The sequence below is a fragment of the Cynocephalus volans genome, chromosome 3 (genome assembly GCF_027409185.1).
Source record: "Cynocephalus volans isolate mCynVol1 chromosome 3, mCynVol1.pri, whole genome shotgun sequence".
NCBI lineage: Eukaryota > Metazoa > Chordata > Mammalia > Dermoptera > Cynocephalidae > Cynocephalus > Cynocephalus volans.
Genome location: NC_084462.1, coordinates 16996199 through 17024135, shown reverse-complemented (window position 1 = coordinate 17024135; position 27937 = coordinate 16996199). Strand labels below are relative to the sequence as shown.

The following is a 27937-nucleotide window of genomic DNA, read 5'->3' as shown; positions in this document are numbered from 1 at the left end:
ATCACTAGGGGCATTGAAACTCCCATCCTGCCTGTCTCCCCTCTATTTCTACCCATAATCCCATAGTCCCTCTTAGGATCTCTCCTCTGTGTCACTTATAATTCATAGTTAGTTTCAAGTGGCAGGTTTGGGGATGGACTTTGTGTTCTGTCATGTTACCTGGCTCCCCACTCAGGTACCTTCTCCAAACAGTAGGATCCTGGGCCTCACTGGGGCAGCAGTTCTGGCCCTGGTCAATAGTGCCAGCTGCCTACTGCCTGGTTCCAGGGGCCCTGTGTACTAAGCAGGAGTAGAGGCCGCAGGGGTGGTGGGAGGTACATTCACTGCAACCCCACGGAGAAGGCCTGTTCACCTATAGCCTCTGACCCACTCACTCTCATGTCTTGCAGGCTCAGCTGTCACAGGCCCTGGAGGAGCTGGGAGGCCAGAAACAAAGAGCGGACATGGTAAGCCCCGAGATGGGTGCTTGTGTGTTGCCTCTGTGGTAAAGGGAACTCTAGGGTTTAGGGCACTTTGAGTCCTGGCCCTGGGCAGGAACTCCTGCCCCCATCAGCGTCCTGCAGGTGCAAGCGAGTAGCTTCCACCATGGCCATGGTCCTTCTCTGTCATTGGAAATGGTGTTAAAAATGGATGTGGAAAGTACTCCCAGTGAAGACTGCATAGGTAGCAGTGAAGTCAGGGCACTCCAGCATCTAGATTTCTGGTCTGGGGGAGTGGCCATGAATTGGGGACCCAGGGAAGGGCAGTTTCTTTCCCAGAGCCCTGGAGAGGGAATTGTTTCTAGTGTAGAGTGACTGGCTTGGTCAGACTCTGCCAAGAGGATCTATAAGAGGAGCAGAGAATTGCCTTTGGCTTTGGCAACAGGCTTTTTGTTAATGATCCTAGTGACAGCTGTTTCCGAAGAGAGGCAGGGAAAGCTTGACTGGACTCGCAGAGGCTGGGGAAACTGAGTAGAGGCAATCTTCTGAGGTGTTTGCTCTGAAGGGCTGAGGAGAGTGGCTTGAGCTGCACAGTGAGACTGGATCCGGAGAGAGTTTATGTTACCCGATGGGCAACTCCCATACTGATGGGAGCATCCCAGTGGGGTTGAGAGAGGCTGGAGGCGGCAGGGCCCTCTGCCAGGTGCCAGAGGGAGGTGCAGGTGGCTGGCGGGACCCCTACTGCTTCCTTCTTCTCTTTCTTTTTCCAAAGTGAGTTGTAAGGCCCAGTAGAGAAAGTAGATCTGTTAGGGAGGAGGCGATGGGGTGCTGCCAGTGCCCAGTGAGACTCATGGTGTGAACTTGAAGCAAGGCTGGTGAGCAGTTTCTGCCCTGCTTAGGGGCTTCCCAGTATGCACAGACGTTGTCTAATGGGGTTTAACCAGGGCCAAGGTGTGCCAGAGAAGAATATTGCAGGTCATGCTGGGATATGTAGGTAAACGGAGGGAAGAGCGGGCTGTAAGACTATTACAGTGCAGTCCTTCTATTTACGTATGTTTCTAAAATTTAAGTGTTCACCATAGTTATTTTCAGGCCGTACAAATAACATGGGTTTTTTGTTTGTTTTTTCTCTCTGTTTTCTGCAGTGGGCATTCATTACTGCTGTACTTTAAGGGGCACCCATTATAACTTTGTTGTTCAGTAGGAGGCCCTACTCCAAGCTCACTACCTTCCTCCAGGATGGTTCAGGATGAGAGCTGGCAAATGCTCCTACTCTGAGTAAGAGGCGGGCAAGGCAGGGTTCTGTAGACTGTGGGGTCTGGTGCATGAGCATGTGGGTGATTAACAGGAATGCCTTGGCCTTTTTCCACCTGTGGCAGTGTTGGTAGTTGTGGGACAAGCCCCTAGTGTGCAGCTCAGTCTTCATCTTTTCCAGACCCGTGAACTGTCAGTGCTTCCTTCTCATTAACTGAGCTTTCCAGGCTCCTTAAATAAGGGCCCTATTTTGTGTTGACTTTGGAGAATCTGGGGCTGGGGTGAGGAGTGTTCTTTGAAGACGATGACTCCATTTGAAGAAGCCCCTGGAGCCCCCGATGTTCTGTGTGTTAACATGCGTGGCTTCCTCGGTGTTGACCTGAATTGAAACATGCCCAAGGGCCTCGTTTCCAAAATGTACATGAGGCTGAGAGGAATTAGGACTGGAGCTGTGCTGAGTTTATGACAGGCCCGTGGCTTTAGGACTGAGGACTTGCCAGTCACCCACAGCTGTACTTGAGTTTGGACTCCCCAATTTTCCACATGAGCATGAATGCCTCGGAGCTGGTGACTCGACCCCCCACCCTTCTCCCATATAATTTCTGTTCCTTGTTTGAAGCACCCAGGAGCTTTGAGGTACTGATGCCTGGGCTTATAGCATCGACTCAGAATTTGTAGGGGGGTGCCAGGCAGGGTCATGATTTTTCTTCTCCCCAGGTGATTCTGATTTTGGCCAGGGTGGAAGACCCTGTACCCCTAATCTTAGTGCAGAGCCTCCCACCCCCAGGCTACTGGGGTACCTTAGGGAAGTGCTCAGCATGAAGCTTTTGATGAAATGTGGGTTGTCCCATGTGCTGACCCAGCAGAGATGGGCAGGGTCCCCCCAGCCTCATTCTCTGAGTGCATTTTCAGCCTGTACCCCTGAAGGCAGGCACAGGTTCCTGTGATGTAGACTGACAGGGTGCTGCGCCGCTTCTGTTGGTTTTCTTCAGGCTTGTTTTTGAGTCTGGGCTGGAGCTGTCTCCTCAGACAGGTTTGTAATCTCTGCCTTTGATGGTCTCATCTTTAGCTTATTTCACTTCTCTCTTCTCCTTCTCAGTTAAAAGGAGAATAAGAAATAGCAGGCAGGTTGCACTCATGTGGGGAGACCGAGGACCTCTGTGCTTCTGTCCTCAGTAAAGCTCCCTGAGGCCCAGTTCCTGACCACAGTGAAGGTTGTGTGGGGGGCCTGGAATCTGACAGATCTGTGTTCGCATTCTGATTCTGCCACCAGTTACTTGTGTGAGCTTGGCCAGCCCCAGACTTCTCACCTGTCAAGGAGACCTCCTGACACCATTGCAGCTTGTTAACGAAGTTTATCCAGAGTAGAGAGCCTGAGTCTAGGAGTGCTTCCAGCAGAACCTTCTGCACCTGTGTGAGTGTGCTCTGTCTGCACCAGCTTCTGCAGTGGGCACTGGTTTTGTGTGCCATTGTGGCTGGTGCAGCTGAAAAGCTAAAAAAAATTTCATCAGCTCACAGAGCATCCATGTTCTTCCTCCTCCAGGCCTCTGCTTGTGGCAAGGCCTCTTCCTGGAAAGTTCTCTCCTCCCTCCCTTTTCCTGGGCTCGCAGGCCCATTTGCTGCCGGCTAACTTGACTCCTTGTTTGGATTTCAGCTTGTGTTCTTGACCATGTCCTTCCATTCTGAGTTGTAGTCCCCTCTAGGCAGGCTCCTGAGGGGACAGGAGGCTGCATTTCTTGGCTCCATGTCCTTCTTGCTGCATGCAGTGCCCTTCATAGGAGGCGCTGGGTAGAGGGGTGCCAAGCGCAGAGCTGGCCGGCCTCATGGGCCTCCACGTCCCAGCTTGCCTTGGCCCTGGTGGCTGCCAGCCCTCCCCTCCTCTGTGTAAACCGGAGCCCCTCTTAGTCCCACTGGTTTTCTGTCTTGGGATTACAAGTAAAATGCATGTGGTTCTGTTTGAAGAAAGTTTTTGCTTCTGAGGTGCCCCACTGACCTGACTAGCTTTTTGTTTTTTTGGTGGAGGAAAGAGAGATTGGAAAGGAGAAACAAGCTGCCGCAGCTCCTGTGAGACTAGGAGGGCTGGAGTCTGCCTTGGGTCTGGCTCTTGGCCACTCCCCTCCCATTCCCAGCCTTGGCAGTGGGTGCTATCTGGGGCAGGGACACCTCTGGCTCCTGGGAAAGCTGGGGCTCAGGTGGCTTTCAAACCCAGGCCTTTATGTGGAGACGCCTTCACATGCAGGTGTCACTGTCCATATCCCGCAGACCCTACGTCCACTATGGTTTGGGATGCGGCCCTGGTACCTGTGTCATCTCCCAGTTCATAACTCCCTTGCCTGCTATTTTCTGTCCCAAAGTCAGATCACTGCTTAGGAAAGGAGAAAAAGGAATGATTTAAACATCTTTAGCTATTTGCAGATGACAAGACAAAGGCAGTTTGACTTTCTGTTGTTAATTAGTAAACCCATACTAATTAGTAAGCATAATTACAATTCATGCTTTTTTCTTTAAATGCAATTAATATCAGAAGAAAGATGTCCTGGGCCATAGTTGTATCATTAATGTACCTCTCCCTAATTAGATATGACCAGCAGTGGCTGGAGGAATGAGTTTTTTGATTACAACTATAAAAAAAATCCTCTAATTTTTTTAATACTTCAGGGAGTGAGAATTGAAGATTTGTTTTCTGATGTAGAGGAATTACACCCCTCACAGCTCTGTGTAATTAAGCAGTCGTCTTCCTTGATTCCCACTTTCCCTTAACGATTCCTCATTGTCTCCCTCCTTGCTCCCAGGGTAGCCTGCAGTGGGGCTGCCCCAGGAAAGGGCTGTGGCTGTGGCAGAACCAAGGCCTGGCCAGACTACTTCATGTCACTTGCCCTGCTTTCTTTTACCTCTCAAGCAGTCAGTGTGACAGAGGCTACTGCGTGTGGAGGCCTGCTCTGCACGGGGACCAGTGATGGGTGCCTTACAGATAGATTCTAGGATCTGACAATGCTCCAGCAGGTCAGGGCCAGTGGTCCTGTGTGGAGAAGGACCTGGGCTCTCTGTGGCCCTCTCTCGAGCAGGAGCGTGGCTTCTCATCAGGAGGCGAAGCACTGGCAGGGCAGTTGATAAGTGTCCTCAGTATAGAGATGAGCATATCATGGTAGCCAGTATTTGCTGGGTGCTCTCCTGGTACCAGGTACATGCTTATTGCTTCACCTGGATTATCTCACTGTAATTCTCACAGCAAACCGACGAGCTGGTCAGTTTGATGGTCCCAGTTATTCAGGAGAGGGAAGAGGCACAGAGAGGATTAGTAACATGACCATGTTCACACAGCCTGCTGGTGGAGAGCATGTGGGGTTCAGACCCAGGCAGTCAGACTCCAGATCCTGTGACCAGCACTGTGGACAGGGTAGGAGCCTCCTTATCCCAGTTGGTCTATGAACCCTGTAAAGATATTGGATTCTGTGGACCTCCACAGAACACCAGCCCAGGGCCAGCCAGTCAGCTGGTGATTTTAAAGTATTTTCTGAATGTCTGGATGTGGACATTCAGGAGGAAAGCAATTCATTCTCCCTCCATCCCCTTTCCCAGTCTGGGTACCAGTCTTTGTGGGTTTGCCCAGTTTGTAAAGATCTAAGAAGAAAATGCTGGTGACTTAATATTGTTGATCATCTGCATTTTAGAAACAGTAGACTGAAAAGATGTTTTCTTAGCCCAGAAAATAAATTTTTATTGGTTGTGGAAGGTACTCAGATCCCTGCTCCTCTTCCAAAAACTGGAAGAAAAATCTCAGTGCAGAGGGAGTACTTGAACTTGTTTTTATCTGGACTAGTACAATGCAGTGTTGAAGTTAGCAGAGCCTCACGGTGTATTTGATTTCTGATATGTCATGACTTTTTTTTTTTTCTTTTTCAGAATTATCTTAGATATTTTCATATTTTCTTTTCCAGGTAAACTTTAGAGTCACCTTGCGAAGTTTCATAGAAATCCTATCGGAATTGCCTTAGTTTGTAGACTGATGTGGGAAAAGCAAACTCTCTGCAACATTGATCCCCCCACTCAGAAACACTGTGTCTCTCCCCATGTTTAGGTCATCTCTTCAGTCCTTCACTTGAGTTTGATCATTTTCTTCTAGTGAGTGTTGCCTACTTCTTGTTAGGTTTATTTCTGGGTATTTGATCATTCCAGCTACTTGCCTGCTGTGTTTTTACCTGACTGCTGGTTCCACGTTCACCATGTGATGTGGGGGCCTCTTTCAGCTGTCTGGGGAGGGAAATGAAGAGGTGGGCACTTAGACTTGGAGCAGTGAAAAGTCCTATGGATGCCACCCCACAAAACTTAAGATTTAGTCTAGAATAGCCACAAAAAAGGAAATTGGTTAATTTATCTTTTAAAAACCATGGGAATAATTCCATATAGAAGAAAAAATCTGACGCTCATCCTAGTTTTTCTAAGTACAAGATATTTTTCTGTGATGTAAACTTGTCATGTCTCTACAGTGCTCCTCTGGCTAGGCTTTTCCTCAGCTTTCAGTTCCTTATTGTTTCAGCTTCCAGGGATTCTGCCCCTCACTGTTATCCACACCATCTTCACCGTGGAGTCTGTCCCATGCATTGCTGTGCGCCCGTGGGCATGCTCCAGTGGAGACGGTAGTGAGTCCTCTGACGGCAGCATCTGCCCTGCCATTCCTTTCCTCTGGAGCAGACTCCCTTCCTGCCCTGGCCGCCCTGTCTGCCTCCCTGGTGGTGGATGCTCATGCCGTCATCTTGTGTGCCCTGTTCTTTGGACACTTGGACTTTCCCTTTAACTAGGAAACATGGGGACTTGTGTTTGTGTGTGATCCAGTAAACAGTCGCGGGAGAGCTTCCCAACAAAGTTAGCTTCCACATAAGAGTCTTCACAGGAACACGAGGAAGCCTCAGGTGTACTAAAAAGGTAGATGCAGGATTGGGGCTGACATGTAGAGGGGAAGACCTTTTCTGTAGAGAGACCTTCAAATTCAGTTGTTTCTCCTAAGGAAGGTTTATATCTATCTATTTAATTGTACATATTCATGGGGTACAGGTACAGAGTAATATTTTGATACATGTGTACAGTGTATGATGTTCAAAACATAAGCAGGGATTCTTTATTTAGCATCCACTGGTAGGCATAAAGCCCTTGCAGTTGTACGCAAACATGTTATGTGTATGTTTTTCTGGAGAGAGGGATTGCAGCTTTCACTGGGTTTTTAGAGGATTCCTGGATCCCCTCCCCCAGCCCCCGTGTTAAGAACGACTCTTCTAGAGGAGGCAGCCTTACTGATTCAGTGAAGGTTCAGGAGCCTATTGGAAGCACATGCTCACAGATGCACCCACCAGGCCCCGACACACCTCCTAATGTGTAAATGGGGCCAGGCTTCCAAATCAGAAGAGCTGGGTCTTGGGTGGCAGAAACCGCCATTAGGTCGGTTGGTGCCCTCCACATGCCCAGGTGGGGGTGAGTTACCTGTACCACCGCTAGACTTGCACAGCTTTCAGCTTTGTTTCTGTTTGTTTTTATTTTTTTTTTAGCTGAAACACTAGATTTCTCCAAATCTGCCCCTTGGGGCCTTCCTGTCCTCTGCTGCCTTAGAGCTAAGGCACAGTTTGCTTACCATGTACCTGTCACCTGTCTCTCTGGGGCTGTTCTCTGGCTCTTCAGTGACCTGTTCCCCTGGGTGGGCACCTGAGGACTCTGTTAAGAGTTCTCTTTCTTGGCAAATATGACGAACTGGTCTTTTTTCTGAGGAGAAGTTATTTCCGAGCTCAGGTGACCAGCAGTGCTCAGCAGGAAATACCTGGGTGAGCCTTTGGTGGCTGCCTATGACCTGTTGCACCTGATTTCTCCCTCCAGGCTGGAATGGAAATGGGGGAGAGGAATCAATTTAAGATCCCGCTAGCCCCTCACCAAGAAGCAACAGCCACTCCAGAAATGGGTCCAGAGCTGAGCAGAAAGGTGACTTCTGACCTGGATTCCCAGTTCTAATCTCAGCATCATCTCTTCTCTTGGAGACCAGATCGGGTTCTTGAGTCCCTGGGATGTGGGCCCTTGCCTTGCATCGAGAGCTCCCAAAAGCCCTGGCCTCCATCACCACCTCTGTGTTACTGGGCACAGATTGACTCACGTGTTGGGTGAATGAAAGGTGAGACAGCTTGAGCATGTGCGCATGTGTGAAGAGAGCACACTCTAGTGCTTAGCAGTGGCCATGTTAATTAGAATTGCTGTTGGGGGAGGGGGAGAGCAAGTTACCCAGCTCCTCCTCTTGTTATTACTTTTTGGAATTAGGTAAGGCCCATGAGATCAAATCATGTATCCTCTGAAATTAAACTGAAATACACAGTATCTATTTAAAGGTCATGCTGTACTAGTGAGTTAGCCATAAGTGCCATTAGCATTAAAGATTCATGAAGCTTTGGAGCTGTGAGTGAATCTGGCAGGCCAGGCCTGTGCTCAAAGAGGGAGGGACCTTGTCCACAGGGCGACACAGGGCAGTTTTAGGAAGGCTGGTCCGGTGAACCTGTAGCTGCTGCAGGGAGGTCTGGGCCCAGCACTTGGGCAGCTCTCCAAGGGAGCCCCATCTTCTGTGTTCTGCTCCATTCTGGATTTGTGTGCAATCCATGCGCTGCTTTGAGAGCTCCATCTTTCAGTGTTAGGCCGCTCTCACCCTCTGGCGGTCTCTAGACGATCTTGGCCTGTGCCCTGCATTTTGCACCTTTCTTGGGAAAACTGCCTGCTGCCGCTACCTGAACTTAAGAAGTTGTTTCATCTCTGTCACACTTGTAGTTGAGTTCCAGAAATGAAACCAAAATCTGGTTCTGTGAGATTAATAAAACTATTAAACCTCCAGCCGGACTAATCAGAAAAAAAGAGAGAGAAGACACAAATTACCAATATTAGGAATGAGAGAAGTGACAATAACACTTGTTATTTTCTTTTTGTTTGTTTTTTTCCTTTTTAATTAGAGCCATCCTAGTGGATGTAAAGTGATATTTCATTATGGTTTTATCTTGCATTTCCCTGATGGCTAATGATGTTGAGCTTCTCTTTATGTGCTTATTGGCCATTGGTATGTCTTCTTTGGATAAATGGCTGTTCAAATCCTTTGCCCATTTTTAAATTGGGTTGTCTTTTTGTTGTTGAGTTGTAAGAGTTCTTTATATATTCTGGATAGTAGACCTTTATCTGATGTATGACTTGCAAATATTTTGTCCCATTCTGTGGATTGTGTTTTCACTCTCTTGGTAATGTCCTTTGGTGCAACGATTTTTTTTTTTTTTTTTTTTTTTTAAATGAAGTCCATTTTATCTGTTTTTTCTTTTGTTGCATGTGCTTTTCGTGCTACATCTAAGAAACCATTGCCAGATCGAGGATCATGAAGATTCACTCCTGTGTTTCCTTCTAAGAGTTTTTTTAGTTTTAGCTCTTACATTTATGTTTTGATCTGTTCTGAGTTAATTTTTGAAGATGGCATGAGGTAAGAGTTTTCTATATGTAAAATAATGTCTTCTACAAATAGGGGTAGTTTAACTTCTTCCTTTCCAGTTTCAGTGCCTTTTATTTCTTGTTCTTATAGTTTCCCTGGCTAGAACTTCATTCTTTTGTACATGGATGTCCAGTTGTCTCATCACCGTTTGTTAAAGAGACTATTCTTTCCTCATTCAATGGTCTTGGTGCACGCTTGTTGAAAACCAGTTAATGATAAATGTATGGGTCTATTTCTGGACTCTCAATTCTAACTTATTGATCTATATGTCTATCCTTATGACAATACCACACTGTTTTGATTACTGTAGCTTTATAGTAAGTTTTGAAATTGGTGTGATTCAGTTTCTTTTTGTTTTTCAACATTATCTTGGCTATTCAGGGTCTCTTGCAATTCTGTCTGAATTTTAGGATCAAGCTTTCCCATTTCTGCAAAAAAGATACTTGGGATTTTGACAGAGAACACATTAAATCTGTAGATTGCTTTGGGGAGTATTGCTGTCTTAACAATATTTAGTGTTCCAATCCATGAACACAGAAAGTCTTTTCATTTATTTACGTTTTCTTTAAATTTTTTCAGCAATGTTTTATAGTTTTCATCACACAAGTCTTTTGCCACCTTGGTTTAAACTTAAAAGTGTTTTATTCTCTTTGGTGCAATTGTAAATGGAACTGCTTTCTTAATTTTCTTTTTGAATTGTTCATTGCTGGTGTACAGAAATGCCAATGATTTTTTTATGTTTATCTTGTATCCTACAGCTTTGATGAATTCATTTGTTAGCTCTAATAGTTTTTTTTTTTTTTCTTTAGGATTTTCTATATGTAAAATAATGTCTTCTACAAATAGGGGTAGTTTTACTTTTTCCTTTCCAGTTTCAGTGCTTTTTATTTCTTGTTCTTATAGTTTCCCTGGCTAGAAATTCCAGAACACTGTTGAATAGCAGTGATGAAAGTAGACATCCTTGTCTTGGTTCTGATTTCAAGGGAAAGGTTTCAGTCTTTCACCTTTAAATATGATGCTAACTGTGGGTTTTTTTAATATATGCCCTTTATCATGTTGTGGAAATCCCTTTCTACTCCTATTTTATTGAGTGTTTTAATCATGAAAGAGCATTGGATTTTGTCAAATGCACTTTCTGCCTCAATTGTGATTAGTATGTAGATTTTTCCTTCACTCTGTTAATGTGGTATATTACATTAATTGATTTTTGTGTGTTGAACCACCCTTGCATTCCTGATATAAATCCCACTTAGTCATGGTGTATAATTCTTTTAATATACTGCTGGGTTCAGTTTGCTAGTATCTTATTGAGAATTGTTACATCTCTATTCACTGGGGTTATTGGTCTTAGTTTTCTTTTTATGTGATGCCTTATCTGGCTTTGGTGCCAGGATAATGCTGGCCTTATAGAATTAGGAAGTGTTCCCTCCTTTGTTAAGAGTTTGAGAAGAACTGGTGTTAATTCTTCTTTAAATGTTTGTTAGAGTTCACCAGTGAAGCCTTATGCTCCTGGTTTTTTTTGGGGGGGGGGCGTGAGGGGGTTTAGGTTACTGATTTAGTCTATTTACTTGTTGTAGGTCTGTAGGGATTTTCTGTTTCTTCTTGAAGTGATCTTATAATTTCTTATAATTATAGAAATATTTCTGTAAGATTGATAGTGATGTCCCCACTCTCATTTCCCATTTTAGTAACTTGATTCTCGTCTCTTTTTTCTTAGTCAGTGTGGCTAAAGGTTTGTCAGTTTTGTTAATGTTCACTTCTTGGCTGACTTTTTTTTTTTTCCTTTCAGGACTTCAAAGATGTTGTTTTGCTGACTTCTCACTTGCCCTGTTCCCAACAACAAACCTGCTGTCCTCTGATTGCTATATGTCTCTGTGTAACATCTGCTTTTCTCTGTCTGCCTTTATGATTGTTTCTTTATCACTGGTTTTGAGCAATTTGACTATGATGTACCTTGTGTTTTTCTTCACGTTTCTTGTGCTTGGGGCTTTTTGAGTTTCTTAGGTCTGTGCATATTGTCCTCATTCTGGAAAGGCCTCCTTCAGAGGCTCTCCAATTACCATATTTAGGATACTTGAACTTGTCTTACAGCTCACTTATACTCTTCTCATTTAAAAAAATTATTCTATTGCTCTGTTTTTTGTTTTGAATAGTTTCTGTTGCTGTGTCTTCAAATTCCCTGTTTTTTTTTTTTCCCCCTTTAATATCTAATCTGCCATTAAGATCATCCATGTATTTTTAAAATTTCAGACATTGTAGTTTCATCTCTGTAAATTTGGTTTTGGCCCTTTTTTTAAAATCCATGTTTCTTTTGAAAGTTTGAAATGATGGGATTCAGTTATATTAGCCATTTTAAAGTCCTCTCCTAACTCTAATACCTGTGTTGGTTCTAAGTTGGTTTTGATTGATTTTTTTCTCTTTACATCTTTTTCTCCTCCCTTTACATTTTAATTTTATCCCAAACATTGTGAATATTTTTGTACTCTTGTAAATAATCTTGAGCTTTGTTCACATATACAGTTAAGTTACTTGGAAATGACTGATCCTCAGGTGATGTTTTTGTGATATCCTGGGCTAGCCTGAAGCAGCACTTATCCCAGGGCTGATAACTCCCCCATTCCTGAGTACCCTGCCTAATCTCTATGAATGATGATGTTTCCCAGTCTGGCCATTGGGAACGGGCCCAGTCCTCGGCCCTTTGTGTTCCCTATAATCCTTCTGCACAGTGCAGTCCTTGGCCCTGGGGAGTTTCCTCATCACATGTGCTAACCTGTGTTCTGAGTATACAGGTGCCCTCACACCCTTCTTTGGGTATGTCCTCAGTGGGGCTCTGCACCCTGCATACTGGTAGCCTCAGCCTACCTGCAAGCCTGTCACTGGCACCTTGATGCAAGCTTTCTGCATCCTGAGAACTCACTCAAGGCAGGGAGTTGCACGTTGGGGGCTCACTTTGTCACTTTCCCATCTTTCAGGGATCGCTGTTGTTTGTGGCCTGCTGTCCACTATTTTGTATTTGGTCTGTTTCTGTGTATTTAAGGTGGGAGGTTCAGTCCCATCCTGGTTCAGAGAGGGCACAGAGAGGGCCACCTGCCAGGCCATGGGCAGGGGTGGTTGGAAGTCATGATGGAGTGTCCCCCTAATGCCATCATCGGAGGGCTTTTGCTCCTGCTGAATGTCAGGGTGGTGCCAGGGAGGAGATGGCCATCTCTGGGCCACATGAAGAGGCACGGGGGGCCAGGACACACTCAGTCTGCACACACCATGGCCCTACCTCCTGGAACCTGGTGTGGGGAATGGAGTTTGGGCAGGGAGAATGGCTTTACAGAGGGAGACTTGGTGCCAGGAATGCCCAAAGCATGCACCAGGCCACCAGCAGGCAGCCCTGGCCAGTTGGGGATCATTTCTCTTCTCCAGGGCTCTTGCCAAGGGACAGAGCCCTTCTAGAAAGGTCTGTTCATAGCCCTGTTTTCCTACCAGGCATGCCGTGCCCTGGGCCACGCTGGGGCCACCAGAGGATGCTTCCATAAGGTGTCAGGGAGTATATTCTTGCTTTAGAGTCACCCATGCCATACATATTTGCAGGAATAAATGAAGGAAACCAAATTTCATGTACTGAGTATTTGCTTGGTGCCTGGTCCTCAGGGAGGCCTCTGATTGGCAAGGGCTGGGTCCAGATTAGTGTCTTGTCCCCTAGGCCTGGCCATGGAGGCTATTTCCTGCCCCTGTCATTGCATCAATGGGATCCTCATCTCCTGTGTGGCTTGAGGGCTTATCGGTCTGGCTGCTCCATGGGCTGACCATACCATGGGTCCCTGCCGGGTGAGGATCGGGGAGGGCTGGTGTATACATTGCCTGGTGCAGCCTAGGCAGATTCACCCTGGGAAGGTTTGAGAAGTGAGTCTTGGTCGGTGACCTTTGGTTACATAGTACATAGATTTTCACCTACCTGTTGGGGGAAGCACTTAATCAAAGATGGCAGAGCTTTACTGTATGATGGTCTCTGGTTTGCTGAGGGAACCTGCACTTCTTTATAAATATTTCATTATGCTCTGAAGACTGTTGGTAAGAAGAAAAGTAGTTTTCAGACGTGGTGCTGCCTCCTAGGCTGGGATCACTGGAGAGACTCCCTTGTCGGGCTCTCTGCCCTTCCTCTCATCCCATGTCCACACTCTGAACCAGCTGTGCTTCTTGAGTTCTTTCCACACCTGTTTCTGTGGTATTTGCAGCAGTTGGTGGCTGGGGCTGACTGTGGAGGGTCCCAGCAGAGCCCTCTGGGATGGCTCCAGTGCTCTGCCCCTGCATTCTCAATCCATTTGCTCTTAGCTAGAGGGAGGGACTCTCCGAGATTAGAATCTTAGTGACTGATTGTAGCACTGGGATCCCCAAATATTCTGCATCTTGGAGGTACTTGGTACCTCCCTGCCTTACCCACTCTGTGCTATCTGCATGTCCTCCTGTTATTCCTCTGTAAAACCTCCTCCTTGCCTGCTCGCTGGCTTCTTGCCCTGCCCCTGGTGCACAAGGGAGACTGCATCCCTCCCTGAGGCTGCATCCCAGGTGGTTGCCTGGCTCCTGAGCAGCACTCCTTTCTAGGCTGTAGGCTTTCCTAAAGGTCGAGCTTCTCTGGCTGTTTGTTTGTCCCCAGACATTGTCCTGTGACCCAGCCCTACCAGAGACTAGCGGGCTGGGCCCCAGTGAGAACCTGTTCCCGGGACCCTTTGCTTTTCAGTGGCCCTCTGGAGATCTCTGTGGGGGGGGGAGGCACAGGGCTTTGGGCAGGGGTCCTCTGAGTGGCTGGAGGTTTGTAGCTAGGACCCCCAGAAGATGGGAAACTACTGTTCATTGCTCAGCCCAGGGGGACTTTGTAGGTTTTGTTCCTGAGGTTTTTTTTCCTCTGAGGAATAGAATGTAGTTGAAGAGGGAATTTGGGTACATGTATTTTGTTTGTTTGCCTTCTTGATGATTTTGCTTTCTCTGCATGGTGTGGCCCACCAGGGCGACTCTCAGCCCTGTCAGCCACAGCACCTCTTTGATAACAAATAATTTGTAATGTCTCCTTTCTCACCTATCTGCACACACAGTTAGAAATATCAATATACATTAATGTCTTAAGTGTAAGAAAAAGGGGAGCAAAAGGAAAATAATTTATTAATATACTACATCTTTCAGTATGTTAATCTGTAGGCATGAGCGCACTGAAACTTATGGTAACTAGATCCTTGTCTCTCTCTGTGGAGTCAATGCAGTGTGGCACAGGTGGTTTGTGTTGGAGATGCTGACACCTTGAGCATGCCACCAGCGAGGCAGGTTTCTTAAATAACAAACAAGTTTTGGTTGAGTTCTGAACAAAAGAAAGTATGATCTTCCCTCAGTAAATATGTAGTTGCCTTCCTAAAGAATTTGTTAATACTAAAAGTGTACAAAAAATAGTTTGTGTCCTTGTCAAGGGCATGGTTTCTTGGGCTAGGCTCAGATAATTATGAATAGCTTTTGCACTGTGTAAATGTTGGTGAGACATTTGGAAGTTGTGTGGAATGTGAGATAGTCCTTCATTCTGTGGGCATGTCCTTCATGTTGTGGGATGTTACAGCCCTGTTCAGGAAGGGTGACAAGAGTTCTCCTTATTGTTGACAATCAAAAAATGCCCACAAGAGTGAGGTACTGCCACCTTCTTCAGAACCACTGTCCTGGCTATTTTTAGCACCATTCTTCAATAAAAAGCTTGCCTTAGAAGATCATATAATATACTAGCAACTGGGGACTGGGTAGCAGGATGAGCTGCATTCAGGGGTGGGAGTTCAGCTGAGCTGAGCTCATTCTCTGGGCCCAGTGGAGAGTAGTTCAGTGAGTCAGTAATCCTCCAAATTCCGAGGGCCTTGCCAGGCGATCTCTACCAGGGGCCAGAGAGCCAGTGCAGGAGGCTGGATGGGTCCCCTGCTTCCAGGACCTTTTTGATGCCCTTTCCTCCCAGGCAGTTGGAGGACAAAGGAGAACCTCTATCTCCCCAGGGAGAGGAAGGGAGGAACTTGCCTTAGGGGTAAAATTTTTCTGCCATTTCTTGGTGGAAGACTGTCTTAAGGTTGGGCAAGGATCAGAGACCTCTGGTCCCCAAAGGCAGGGCAGGGTAGGGATCAGCATGCATGTAGCACCCTGGCCTGGGCTTCTGGTCCACCGCCACTTGCCTTCTCTGGTCAGGGGAAGCATAGTTCTGTTTGGCAACTGGCTCCTCATCTCTGGTGGTCAGAACAGAGGGATTCAGGGTCAGGATGGCTCTGGCTACAAAGAGCAGACTGAGTAAGTGTTGCTGAGCTGTTATTTCGGAATTACTTTTAACACTTTGTGCTCTTCAGCGTTTTGGCCTTTGTACTGACTGATGGTTTTTCTCATCAACACGGTAAGGTTTGGTCTAAGTCAGGGGTGTGTAAACTTTGGCCCACACCAGGTCTAGCTCGTGGCAATTTCTTGTAAGTAAAACGTTATTGGAGCATGGCTTCGCCAGTTGTTTCCGTATTTGCCTGTGGCTGCTTGTATGCTGCACCAGCAGAGCTCACGTGCCTGTGGAGTGTGACATATGGACCCTTTCTAGTAGAAGTTGTGTGGCCCTTGGTGTGGATGATATTTAAAGGCAGTGTCAGTCATTCCTCAATTCCTGGGCTTGACCCAAACCTGGGGAGACCTGGCTTTGGGTGTCTGGAACTGGAACCCAGAGCTCCGCTGCTCTTTGCTGAGTCTCCCTGAATTGTAGCCCCCAGGCCCTGGTGAGGCACTGCCTGCTGGGACCCACAAAACCCTGACCCTAGGTAAACCAGTGGGGATCCCGAGAGGTTGCTCTCTGCTGAAGCCAGGCCAGCCCTGGCCCGAGCAGAGACTTAGAGGGACACCCTTGCTTCACCCCACTGTCGGAGCAGATGCCCAGGTGACACAGGGCCCTACTGGCAGCCCCTCCCTGCAGTGTGGGGTCAGGGCCCATAGCTAGTAAAGAGACCAAGATCATGAGGATGCCCAAGGTAAGAACTTTACCTTCCAGAAGACACAAGCCAGGGTCCCTAAGTAGAACAGCAGGAACCACCCGAATTCATTCCACGACACGGCATCCATCTTTCACATGCCAACCAGAGCCTGGAAGTGGAGTGGACAGTGGGGAATTAGTCCACTTGTTTGTTGTTAATAGCACAAAGAAGGATGTCCCTGATATGTGTTGGGGGATGTGACTCAGCGTGGGGCATGAGGGTGCTTTGCTGTGGAAGGAAGGGCTTGGCTAGTAGACTACCGTTTGTTGGACACTAACCTGGGCTCTTCCTACAAATGAATTTTTTTTTAACTGTTTCCTTACTATTTGAGTAAACAGTGCATGTACATGGTACAGAGTGAATAAAGTAGGGAAAAAAAGAGGTAAAACAGTGAAAATAAGTCATCTATCTGCCCAGGTTCCCCAGTTCCTGGAAACAGTCAGTATTACCAGTTTCTTGAGTGTTTTAGCAGTTAGATTCTATTTGCTGGTTTTATTAATATGTCATCTAATTTCTTCCTTAGGCAGTTCTGTGATATAGATATTACTACCTCTGTTTGGAAGTAGGGAAAACAGAGGCTCAGAGTTTTATAGAATTTGCTTCAGAATAAGTGGTGGGATTGGGGCGGATTTGATCCAGAGCTCTGTGACTCTGTAACTGGAACTCTTCCCACCGTTTCTGTAGCCATCAGAGTATAGCTGGGCTGGGCTCATCAGGCCACCTCCCTAGGGATGAGCAGGTTCCTTCTTACACTCTCCTCCCCACAACACTGGGGGTGGGCGGGACCTTCCTCCAGGGCCTGTGATGCCCACATCCACCCTGCCATTCAGTGGGACTTGCTCCTAGTCCCTGCAGCTTGTGTGGCTTGAGGCAGGGGATGGAAATAGCAATGGATAAGGAGCTTGCGGAGGTGCCCGTATTGGCTTTTCCTCTGCTTTCTCACCTGCAGAACAGACAGACTGCAGGGGCATTCACCTGCCTCTGAATCAGAGCCCTCAGGAACTGCAGGATCTCCTCGTGGGAGGCCTCATGCACACCCAACTCACATGTGGCATGTGAGCGCAGCCTGCCAGTGGACACGGGCTTCTGCATGGCAGCAGCAGCCAGCCCCTTCTCCCTGGGCACTTGGTTCGTTTGGAGGAGCCGCTGCCAGTAATTATGCCTCTCAGTTTAGGAGAGTGAGCCAGAGAAAGGAATATAAATTTGTATATTAACTTCACAGACTGGAAATGGACAGAGCAAGCCCTCTCTCTAGGAGATTAAATTTGAACGAAACAGAGACATTCACAGTAACTCTGAAAATTGCTTTTTAACATTAGCAGGCAGAGACCCCAACCAGCCTGCGTGGCCCCCAGTGGGCTTCATCCATGTCCACCTGACACACATGCATGGGACCCACCATGCTGCAGCTGCAGCAAGCCCTAAGAAGATAGTTTTCTTTGGAATCCTTTTTTGTGGGGAGTTAAATGTGTTTTAGAATGGGGACTTCATGGTTGTAAGGCATTTAGCAGGGTCTCTCAGAAGATGCAATCCAATTATTTCTTGTGTTCTTTGTTTTCCTTTAAACCAAGTCTAAGTACAGATTTTTCTCAGTGAAGTATGAAAGAGGTAGTTGCAGGTTGCAATATTAATGCATTTCCAATTTTCTCTTCACTTCTTCCTGTGCCGGCTAATAGCAACGCAGATTAGCTTACACCGGCTAGAAGGGAGCTGGCAATGGGTACTTCTCCTCTGGCACAGAGCCCAGGGCCTGGCTGGCCTGTGGGAAATGAGGGCAGGTCCCATGGAGGCCTGTCTAACCCTTCTTGATGTGTGCAGGAGAGATGGCTGGCTACCACAATCAGCAGGTGTGTGCGAGTGTGTGGGTGTGTGTGTGAAGGTGTGTGTTGGGGGTGGGGAAGAAGAGTCTGGGTGCTGGTGTGAGTCTATCATTTGTTGAGCCCCTGCTCTGGCCCTGCCCTGGGCGCTTTAATATAGGTTTTCCCACTCGGTGTTGAAACCTCAAGGACAGGTGGTCTCATCCCCACTTACAGGTGAGGAATGGAGAAGCAGTCTGTGTGAGTGATTACAGAGAACACATTTTTACCCCATACCTGCATGCCCAGCCAGTGCAGTCACGGCTTTTCATGCATTGGAAGTCCCCTCCCCCCCCCGCCCCATTCCCTCCCCTTGGGAAGCCCCACTCCTTCCTGCTTATTGTTGCTGAATCTCAGTGAGAAAAGGGACAGAGAGAAGTGGTCCTTATGTAAGTCCAGAGTTTCCTTGGGGGAACCCTGGGCACGGCTTTGTTGGGCCAGGGATGAAGGCGGTGCGGTTGGTGCTCGCTGAGTTATCCGAGAGAAACTGGCTCAGTTTTCATTATCCCGCAGCCTGTCTCTCTCTCAGTCCAACTGAGTTTTTATCCTTTTAAATATTGATATGTTTAAATAGTTTCTTAAACTGGGTGACTAGCAGGTAAACAATTCTGGATCTTTTTTCTTTCAGCATTGCCTTAACTCCCTACATATTTATTCTGGCCTTTTAGAAACCACTTCAGTGCCTTGCCCTGTCTCCTGCCCTTGTGTTGTCGTTTCTGGTCTTTCTTGCTGTTCCGAGCTCTGCAGCTCACTGGGCTGCACACACTAGGGAAACATGATGTGTTATGTCCATGTTCACAGCCACACGCTTATGCACCTCTGCCTATATGCGTGTGTGGAGCACCTACAGTGTGCCAGATTCTGTGCTGGAAATGGGCCTAAAATGTTGCTGTACTAACTTCCAGGGAGCTCCTAGTGCAGTGAGGAAGAAAGTCACACACATAAATTATTGTATTACATGGTAGAGTACAGCATGTGCAGTGACAGAGGGACAGGTGCAGTGCTAGAAGAGACCAGAGGAGGGAGAGGAGGGGAGGGAGCAGGGGGGAAAATATTGGGGAATAGTCAATGGAGAAGGTGGCCTTTCAGGTGGATATAAAAGAGGGACAGGAGTTGGGATACAGATGGAAAATTGACCCACAGACCTGTGTTGTGCGTCTCCTCTTTTGCCATCCACTGTCCTATGCTGTGGGACTAGAGGTCACCCACTGTCAAGGCAGTCAAGGTGTGAGCCAGCACTGTGTGGAGAAGTGCTGGACAGGGCTGAGAACAGATGGGTGGGGACAGCCCTCTACAGGTGGACCTATTGGTGCCTCTGGACAGAAGCTGGGTGGGGGCTGGGAGGGGTGTCAGGCACAGGATCAAAGGGAAAAGGAAATTTATGAGTCTAAGGTTACAAATTAAAATAGAAGGGCTTGACTTTTGCTTTAAATATTGTGGCATAAGCCAGCATTTCCTTCTTCTTTTCTGGAAATCATCCAAAAATAAGGAGAGTGAAAACCAAAACAACAAACTTAAATTTTAGCAAAACAGAAATACAGCTAAAACCCAACCCCCAAATGGGAGGCAGATGGGCCACAGCAGAGGAGATAAGTATGGTAAGTGGACGTGTACACAGAGAGAAGCCGAGAAGCAGCGCCGTGGGAAAAAGACTCTGAGAAGGAGCCAACTAAATAAAACCCTCCTCCCTAGAGGAGCTCTCCTTGAGAGGCAAATCCTGAACCTCCGAGTTTGCAGTGGTGGGGCCAGGTCTAGGCCTCAGCTGGAGCTTGTTCACAGGAGCAGCAGAGGTGGAGCTAGATGAGGAGCCATACATGTAAGTCATGTATGCCCGAAGCAGCGTGTCTGACAGAAGAAGAAAGAATTGTTGCTTTTACAGAGCTCACGGCTTCCCATCTCTCTTGCTGGAGGGAAGTAATGAAGGCTGATTGAACTTGCAACAAAACCATCTGATTGGATTTCAGGTTACAGAAAATAGCCCTGTCTTTTCCCCAGTACAACCCATGTGCACAAAGCTGGATTTAATAAAACTCATCTTCAGAGATGAGTAATAGAGGTAACATCACACAATTTTATAAGACTAAAGAAGAGAAATAGGAAAAACAAATGATAGGAAAAACTCACAGAAAAAAAATTGACATTGACCCGACAAAAACTGTATCCACACATTTTGCTGAGAAATAAGAATCTCAGAGAAGAGATGGCGAGACCAGAGGAGTAGATGGAACAGGAGTGGGAAGATTGTAGGACAGTAAAGACAGACAGAAAATCAGGAAGGAAGGTGAATTGGAAGGAGCACAAAGAGTTGAAATGACTGAAAAAAAAACTACTGAAAAAGACTAGTGGCAAGAGTTTCGTCTATTTAATTGGAAGATTAAACTAATATGGAAGTTAGGAAAACAGTAACAATGTAAATGGTATATGTTCTAGTAATGTAGAATTTATATATTTAATAAAAGATGTTGGAAAGAAGGGAGAAAACATAAGAATGGTTTTCTCATTATTAATAGCTGAAAGTGAAAACGTGCCATTTAAAGATAACTTTAAGTAGCAAAAATATACTTAACAGTGTATTAGTGTTCTCCAGAGAAGCAGAACCAATAGGATCTGCCTGTTCTCCTATCTTTCTAGAGATATTCATTGATTATAAGGAATTGGCTTCTGTGATTGTGGAGACTGAGAAATCTCAGTCTGCCATAGGCAAACTGGAGACTCAGGGAAGCCGGTGGTATAAATCCCAGTCCAAGTCTGAAGGCCTGAGAACCAGTGGAGCCAATGGTGTAAATCCCAGTTCAAGGGCGGGAAAAGATGAGATGTTCCAGCTCAAGTAAGGCAGGAAGGGAAGGAATACTTGCCTCCTCCACTTTTTATTCTATTGAAGCCCTCAAGAGATTGGATGATGCCTGCCTGCATTGTGGAGGGCAATCTACTGAGTCCACTGATTCAAATGCTGATCCTGTCTAGAAACACCCTTATGGACACACCAAGAAACAGTGTTTAATCTGGGTACTCCCTGGCCCAGTCAAGCAGACACATAAAATTAACCATCACAACTGTGTAAAGGTAAACAATAAGAAGGATAATATATTTGACTAGTCAGTCGTTCAGTGTAGGAAATATAATAGGTATGTCTAAAGCGGTAAAGTATAGGTATGATATAAAGCCAAGAGTTATAAAAGCAACCAGAACAAAAATACAAACTTTTCTAAATATCAGGAGAATTACACACAAAAAAGTAAACAAGATAAAAAGGTCACAGAATGATATAGTTTTAAAAGCTATAAAACAGAAAGGATAACAGCATCATATAACATAAATACAAACATATATCAAAATATAAATGGGCTAAGCTCTTCCAACAAAAAGGAAAAAAAAACTTTCTGATTGGATTCCAAAGCAAAACCAGAAAAGTTAGAAAATATAGAACACAAAGGCAACCTGGCAATTTTAAACCTAGAAAGGAGGAATTGTCATCGTGGTTGCAGTTAAGTTTGTTTTCTACCACACTTTACTGCTTGAATTCAAAGATGGGTTATTCTCAGTACTAAGGAGTAGACGAGTACTTGTGTGCCAAATAATATATCATCGGTATTTGGAGAAAACAGAAATGAGGAGAGACTGAAGGGGAAATTATCGAAGACACCAGTAGTGAGAGAATTTACTTTACTTCCTAATACATGATATATCAAGTGGGCAAAGAATAATTGGAAAAGTAGATCCACTATAGAAACTCTTATTCCCAAAACTAGAGAATACACTCTTTAAAAAGTGCTCACGGAAAATGTTCACAAAAATTCATCATGTATCAGGTAATAAAGAAATCATTTATAAATTTAAATGAGTGGAACTGATACAACTTCCTCTGATTGTGATGTGATGAAATTTGAAATCAAGAACAAAACCAGAAAACGAAAAAGCTCCTAATGCTTGGAAATTAAAAACAAAACAAAACAGAAAAACAAACAGCAAAACATTCCAAAACCATTCTTGGTTGAAAGAAGAAATGCCATTCAAAAGCACTTAAAATCTAGAAAATAATTTAATGAAAATACTTCTTATCAGAGCCTGTGGGAAACATCTAAATTCACAGGTTTAAATATTTATATCATTGAACAAGAAAGCATGAATATATATGTGTTAAACCTCTAGCTCAAGAATTCAGAGACTGAAAAAAAAAAAAAACTTTAGTAAAACAAGAGGTAGGAATTTGTAAAGATCAAAGCAGAAGTTAATAGGTAAGTGAAAAATGGTAGAAATAATAATTCCAAATGCCTGTAGTTTGAAATAAAGCTTATAAAACATATGAATTATTTACAAATCTAGTAAAAAAAAATTAATAGAAAGCATCACCACCCAAAATAAGAAATAAGACTAAATCACCTTGGAGTTACTGATGGGGAAGTTTCATGAGGGAGCTTTCAGGGGTGCAGAGAATTCTGGATCTGGATCAGGAAGGTGGTCACACAGGTGTAGACATTTATAAAAAGTCACCAAACAGCATGCATATGATTGAACACTTTATAAGTTATACCTCAATAATAAAGAAAATAAAACAAAAATCTAAAAGGAATTATGAGTCCTATATGAATTCTATGAAAGAATTATGAAGTATATTACAACCCCATTTAAATAAATTTAAAAATGTGAATGAAGTGAATAATTTTCTAGGAAAATATAATCTGTTAATACTGATTCCAGAAGAGATGGAAATTTTAAACACACATATTTTTACTGAATAAAGTTGCCACAAAATTGCCATTTCTGCTCTGCCCCATCAAAAAGAAACAGAAAATGCATCAAGTTGAGCCAGTTTCGCAGGGATCTTCAAAATACAGATACTTTCAACAATGTGTAAAGTATTTCACGGTGGGGAGGATGGAGGAAAGCTCTTTTGGAAGTGAGCTTCTGTTGATACCAGTGACCACAGATACCTACATAAACATGCACAGACTCTAGACAAGTCACATGAATTAATGTCAGTGTTAACGTATTAGGAATGAAATCCAACAGCACATTAAATATACCATATGCAAGTAGGGTTTATTCCAGGAGAGGCCTGTTGGTTTGATTTTAGGATATCAATTTATAGAGTATCCTCTCTATATTTGCTGAAAAGGCATTTGACAATCCAATATTCAGTCTTGATTAAAAACTTAACAAAATATGAATATATTTTAGATTCAGTTCCAGTGAAGCCACAAACAATTTAAAAATTTTCAGTATTACAATGTAATTTAATATTATTCTGGAGATGCTAGTCATCAAAATGAGACAAGCAAAAGAAATCAAAAGTAGAAATATTGGGAAGGAGTGGGGAAAATATCACTCTTTGCTGCTGATATAATTGTATGCCAAGAGAAACAACTGAAAATTACTGTAGTCAATCAGAGAATTTGGTGAAGGAGTGAGCAACAAAATTTTAAAAATTATATATACAAAAACAGCAACGACAACCAAAAAAAAAAAAAAGAGAGAAAATACTCAGAACTAAAGCCTGTAGGCAATGTGCAAAATCTGTATAAAGAAAACTTTTATAAGCTCTTGAAGGTTGTAAAGGATCACCTATACAAATGAAATGACATACTATTTGTATTAGATCGTTTCTATTGCTCATAACAGAGTACTTGAAACTGGATAATTGATAAAAGATAGAATTTATTTCTTACAGTTTTGGAGGCTGGGAAGTCCACAGTCCAGGGAACACATCTGGTGAGAGCCTTCTTCAATGGTGGTGACTCTCCACAGGGACGCAGGGTGTCATATGGTGAATGACTTGACCACGAGAACTAACCTGCTCAGCTCACTGTCTTTAGAAAGCCGTCAGAACCACGCCCATTATTCCATGAATGGATCAGTCTGTTCGCAAGGGTACAGTCCTCACAATCTACACCTCTTAAAGGCCCCACCTTTCAATTACTATAATAGGATTTCTCACTCTCAGTACTGTTACAGTGGGGATTAATTCATGAACCTTTTGGGGGACATACTTCAACCCATTGCACTGTTCCTGAACAGGAGGGTTAATTATGCTACAGATGTTAATTCTCCTAATGTTGGTCTATAAATTTAACACTGTCCCAAGTTTTGAAAAATGGTCTTTCTGTTTTTGCTTTTTTTGATGGTTGAGGGGTGGGATGAGGAAAGGGTGGGGAGAGAAAGGATCCTAAAATTGTTGTGGACAGAAGAGTGGAGCAGAACAGGAAGTCAGAAGTTGACCTGGTTGCAAACAGGAATTTAGTGAATGATGAAGTGGAGTCTTGAATCAATAGGGGAAGAGCCAGCCTTGTGGTGCAGGCTGCTGGGACATCTGAATTGCTGTCCTGAGGGCAGTCTGGCAATATCTGACAAAACTATAAACGGATACTCCCTTTGACTCAGTGATATGATGTGTGAGAGGTTATCCTTCAGATGCCTTTGCCCAGGTGAGAACCAGTGTGTCCCTGAGATACATCAGTGTTGTTTATAACAGTGTAAGGCTGGAAACAACTAAGGTGCTCATTGGTAGCGGACTGGCTAAATAAGTAGAATATCCATGCCGTGGAGTACTAGGAAGCCACAAAAATGAACTAGGAAGCACTCTTCGTACTGGTACTGGTTTGGAAGTAACTCCAAAATATATTAAGTGAAAAAAGCAAGGAACAAAACAATGTGTAGAATATGCTTACTATTTTTGCAAAAAAATCAAAATAAAAAAGGGGGAAAGAACATAGCCGTATTGCTGGTATGTGCATAAAGCATTTCTGAAGGGTCTGCACGCACACACCTCAACACCAGTTGACCAGGGGTTAGGGAAGTGGGTGGCTGGGTCCGAAGATGGAGAAACAGTGTCCAGCATATGTCCTTTTATGTTCATTATCTGAACCATGGATCCCAAGGCCACAGAATGTGTTATATAGAATCTAGGATGAGATGCAACAGGGCCTAGAACTAAGACCCGAGCAGTCTGCAGAATCTTCTGTCATGCAGCTCGGCTTATCTCCACAGGCCATTTACCTCTGCTGCTGGGGGCATTTGGTAGCTGAGAAGGAGCTGTCACTCTGTTCTTGGACATGCATCTCCTCTGCTCGAGAGATCAGCAACCCCTCTTCCTACCAAAACAACAAACAAACAAGGGGGTGTGCTCAGACTGGAATCTCAGGCCTGGTTCTGTGTCTGTGTCCTTCCAGGAAACAGCATTCTTGGTCTGGTGAGGTTCAAGTGGGTGTACTCCTGGCATGCCTGCCTGTGTCCATGAGTAAGGCAACATTTAGGACAAACACGTTTCTGGGAGCTCACCCCAGCAAAGATGATGGGAGCTGATCTCACTGCGGAAGGCCTGGACCACCCGCTGCTGGACAGGAGGTCTGGGCAGCATTGACAAGGGAGCGAAAGGAGGTGTTCATGCCTTGGAGGAAACTCCATCTGAGCTCCTCCAAGTTTGTGAGGTAGAGCTTTTCAGTTTGGGAGGGTGGGAATGTTGGAGGGGGTGACTGTCATGCAAATGTTGCTTCTCCTTGAATATGAACAGGCTTTGTTTCACATTGTGGTGCTACCTTGCCACATGGTCACTTAGTGCCTGTCCTGTAATGAGGGGCATCATCCCATGACCCTGGACACTGTGAGAGCCACCTGTTGTCTGCCAAGGCAAGCAACTAGCTCTGTGGGTGCTGTAGGGTCCCAGTGCGCATTTAAGTTCTGGCTGTGTCTAAGGAAATTGGGTGTGGAGCAGCCACGTACAGCTAGATTCACAGCCCTCCCCTTACTCTGTGGCCCTCTGCTAGGACAGTCTCAGGAACACAGCCTAGAGAGTGCTGTGCTGGCCTCTGCACAGCCTAACCAGCATGGTTGAAGTTACCCTGCTGTGCACTGGTCCCATTTGTGGGGGCAGGGTTTCCTCCAGGAGCCTCAATGATCAATACTGTGGCTTTGTAGAGACTGATGCTTTAGGTTTAGGAAATTCCTAAGTCAGGTTGCCCAGGAGAGCCTTTCTAGGAGTGGACTGTAGTGACTGTTTTCCAGAAAGAAGAAGCTGGAGTTGTGAGCACAGCAGGTACCAGTGTTCATGGAGGCCACAAGGCAGCCCTGTGGCAGATGTGCCCCTCTCTTCTGCCCTCTGCCATGGAGTCATCACTCTTCCATCTCTGTTGACCTGCAGCAGCATTGTTCATGTGTGGGCATACAATTGGGACCCACCTGCCGTCCTCAGTTCAGGGGCACACAAGGAGGCTAGCACGGTGGGTCCACAGCCCGCCTTGGGAGCCAGCCAGGTTATTCAGACCTAGTATCTATAGGTGGGGCAGGTGACCATGAGGAATGTTCCTGAGCCTCTTGTGCCCTGATGGGTTTTATAGAGAACTGGATAGGGGTCACAGGGCATCCCTTTAGGGCAGGACAAAGATGAACCTCAGGCAGTCCTGAGAACCTGCAGCCCAGGCTCAGGCTGGTACAGTGGAGGGAGGCAGGAGGTGACCATGACCTGCACTGGTCACTTCCTCTCTTGACCTCAGCATCCTCCCTGACGGAGTGGCGAGATGCATGGCAGCTCTGTGTCCGTCCCCAGCCAGCCCTCCCTTGCAACTGTCAGCAGACTGTTGTGGTTTTTGGCCTGTGCAGAGGCCTCTGTTAGACTTCTATCAATTCATACCTCCTGTTCTTTCTTAGATCTGGAAGCAGTGATTGAGATGATTTTTAATGATTAGTGACTTTTGTTAGAAAAGAACCATTCAAGAGTGTTTGTGCTCAGGACTTCGTTTCGTCTCCTAAATGTCCCTATGGCAAGTGCTTTCTCTGAAAGTTGAAAGCTGGGTGATTCTGTGTTCTTCGTGGTGTGCTGCCCCCGAGGAGGCTGCACCTTCCCAGAAGCCCCACTTTCAGGGAGGGCTGAACTGCTGTCCTTCTTCTCACCCTCTGGAGAAATCCAGGACCACTCAGAGTGCCCCACCATCTGTGAGACAGCCAGAAAACAACCACCAGAATTTGAAATTCATTAGTATGAGCCTCAAAACCTGTGTCTGTGCAGGAGCAGGGAGATCAACCCTGGGCAAGCATCCCTGAGCCTGGGCCACGGGGCCAGTGGAGGTATGGGTCTGCGTGCCTACAAGTCCAGCCCGCATGCCTGCCCCTCACACGTTGATCCTGCTCACTAAGTAGGTACTGCGTGCCTGTTCTGGCCGAGGCACTGGGCACATGGTGGTCAGGGAGCTTATGCACTCCCTTGGGCTTGTAGCCCAGTGCAGAGACAGACTGTCATCCAATCAGCAGGCACAAAACCACACCTGCAATTGTACCTGGGGCAGTTCCCTTTTGACACAGGGCTGGGTGCCATCAGAGCTCACAGCAGGGAGTCAGTGAAGGGAGGGCATTATCCTGGGACCATTAGGAAGAGCAGGAGTTACCCGGGTAGAGAAAAGGAAAGAGTAGTCACGGCAGGACAGCAGCACCCTCAGAGGCCCGAGGTGGGCAGGAGCCTGGCCTTCTCTAGAATCTGAAAGCGGCCACATGGGACAGGGTGGTGAGAGATGAAGTGGGGGAAGGCCAGCCGTGTGGGCCATGGCCAGGTTGGGGACATCACCCATCAGTGATGAGAAGCCTCATGTGGGCCAGAGAGCAGGGAGCCATCTGGCGGCAGTGAGGGGCTGGGGGAGAATTGTGACTAACAAGTGACCCCAGAAGGACATCAAGGTCATGTGATTCTCTACAGGTCACCTCTTAGATTCTCCCCATTTTGGCAAAAGAAAACTAGATCTCTTCAGAGGACCTGGCCTTGTAGAAACCCATGCAGTGGCCCCTCTTGCACCATCTTCAACCCTAGCATTTTCTAGCCTGAGGGTCTCACCATTAACAAACTCCTCAGGCCAGCCTCAGAGCCCAGTGATGGCAGAACTACATCCTCTGTGCCCAGCACGTCTGAGTGACTGCGTTGCATGT

The 27937-nt window shown here is 45.8% G+C and overlaps 1 protein-coding gene across 2 annotated transcripts in view; it reads left to right on the top strand.

The window, feature by feature from the left end:
- MAD1L1 (mitotic arrest deficient 1 like 1) overlaps window positions 1-27937 on the top strand; it is a 461087-nt gene that overhangs the window by 252832 nt on the left and 180318 nt on the right. For both annotated transcript variants that reach the window (XM_063089903.1, XM_063089902.1), the window contains one exon: window positions 390-446. In XM_063089903.1, coding sequence (XP_062945973.1) covers window positions 390-446 — 57 coding nt within the window. The remainder of the gene's footprint in view (window positions 1-389; window positions 447-27937) is intronic.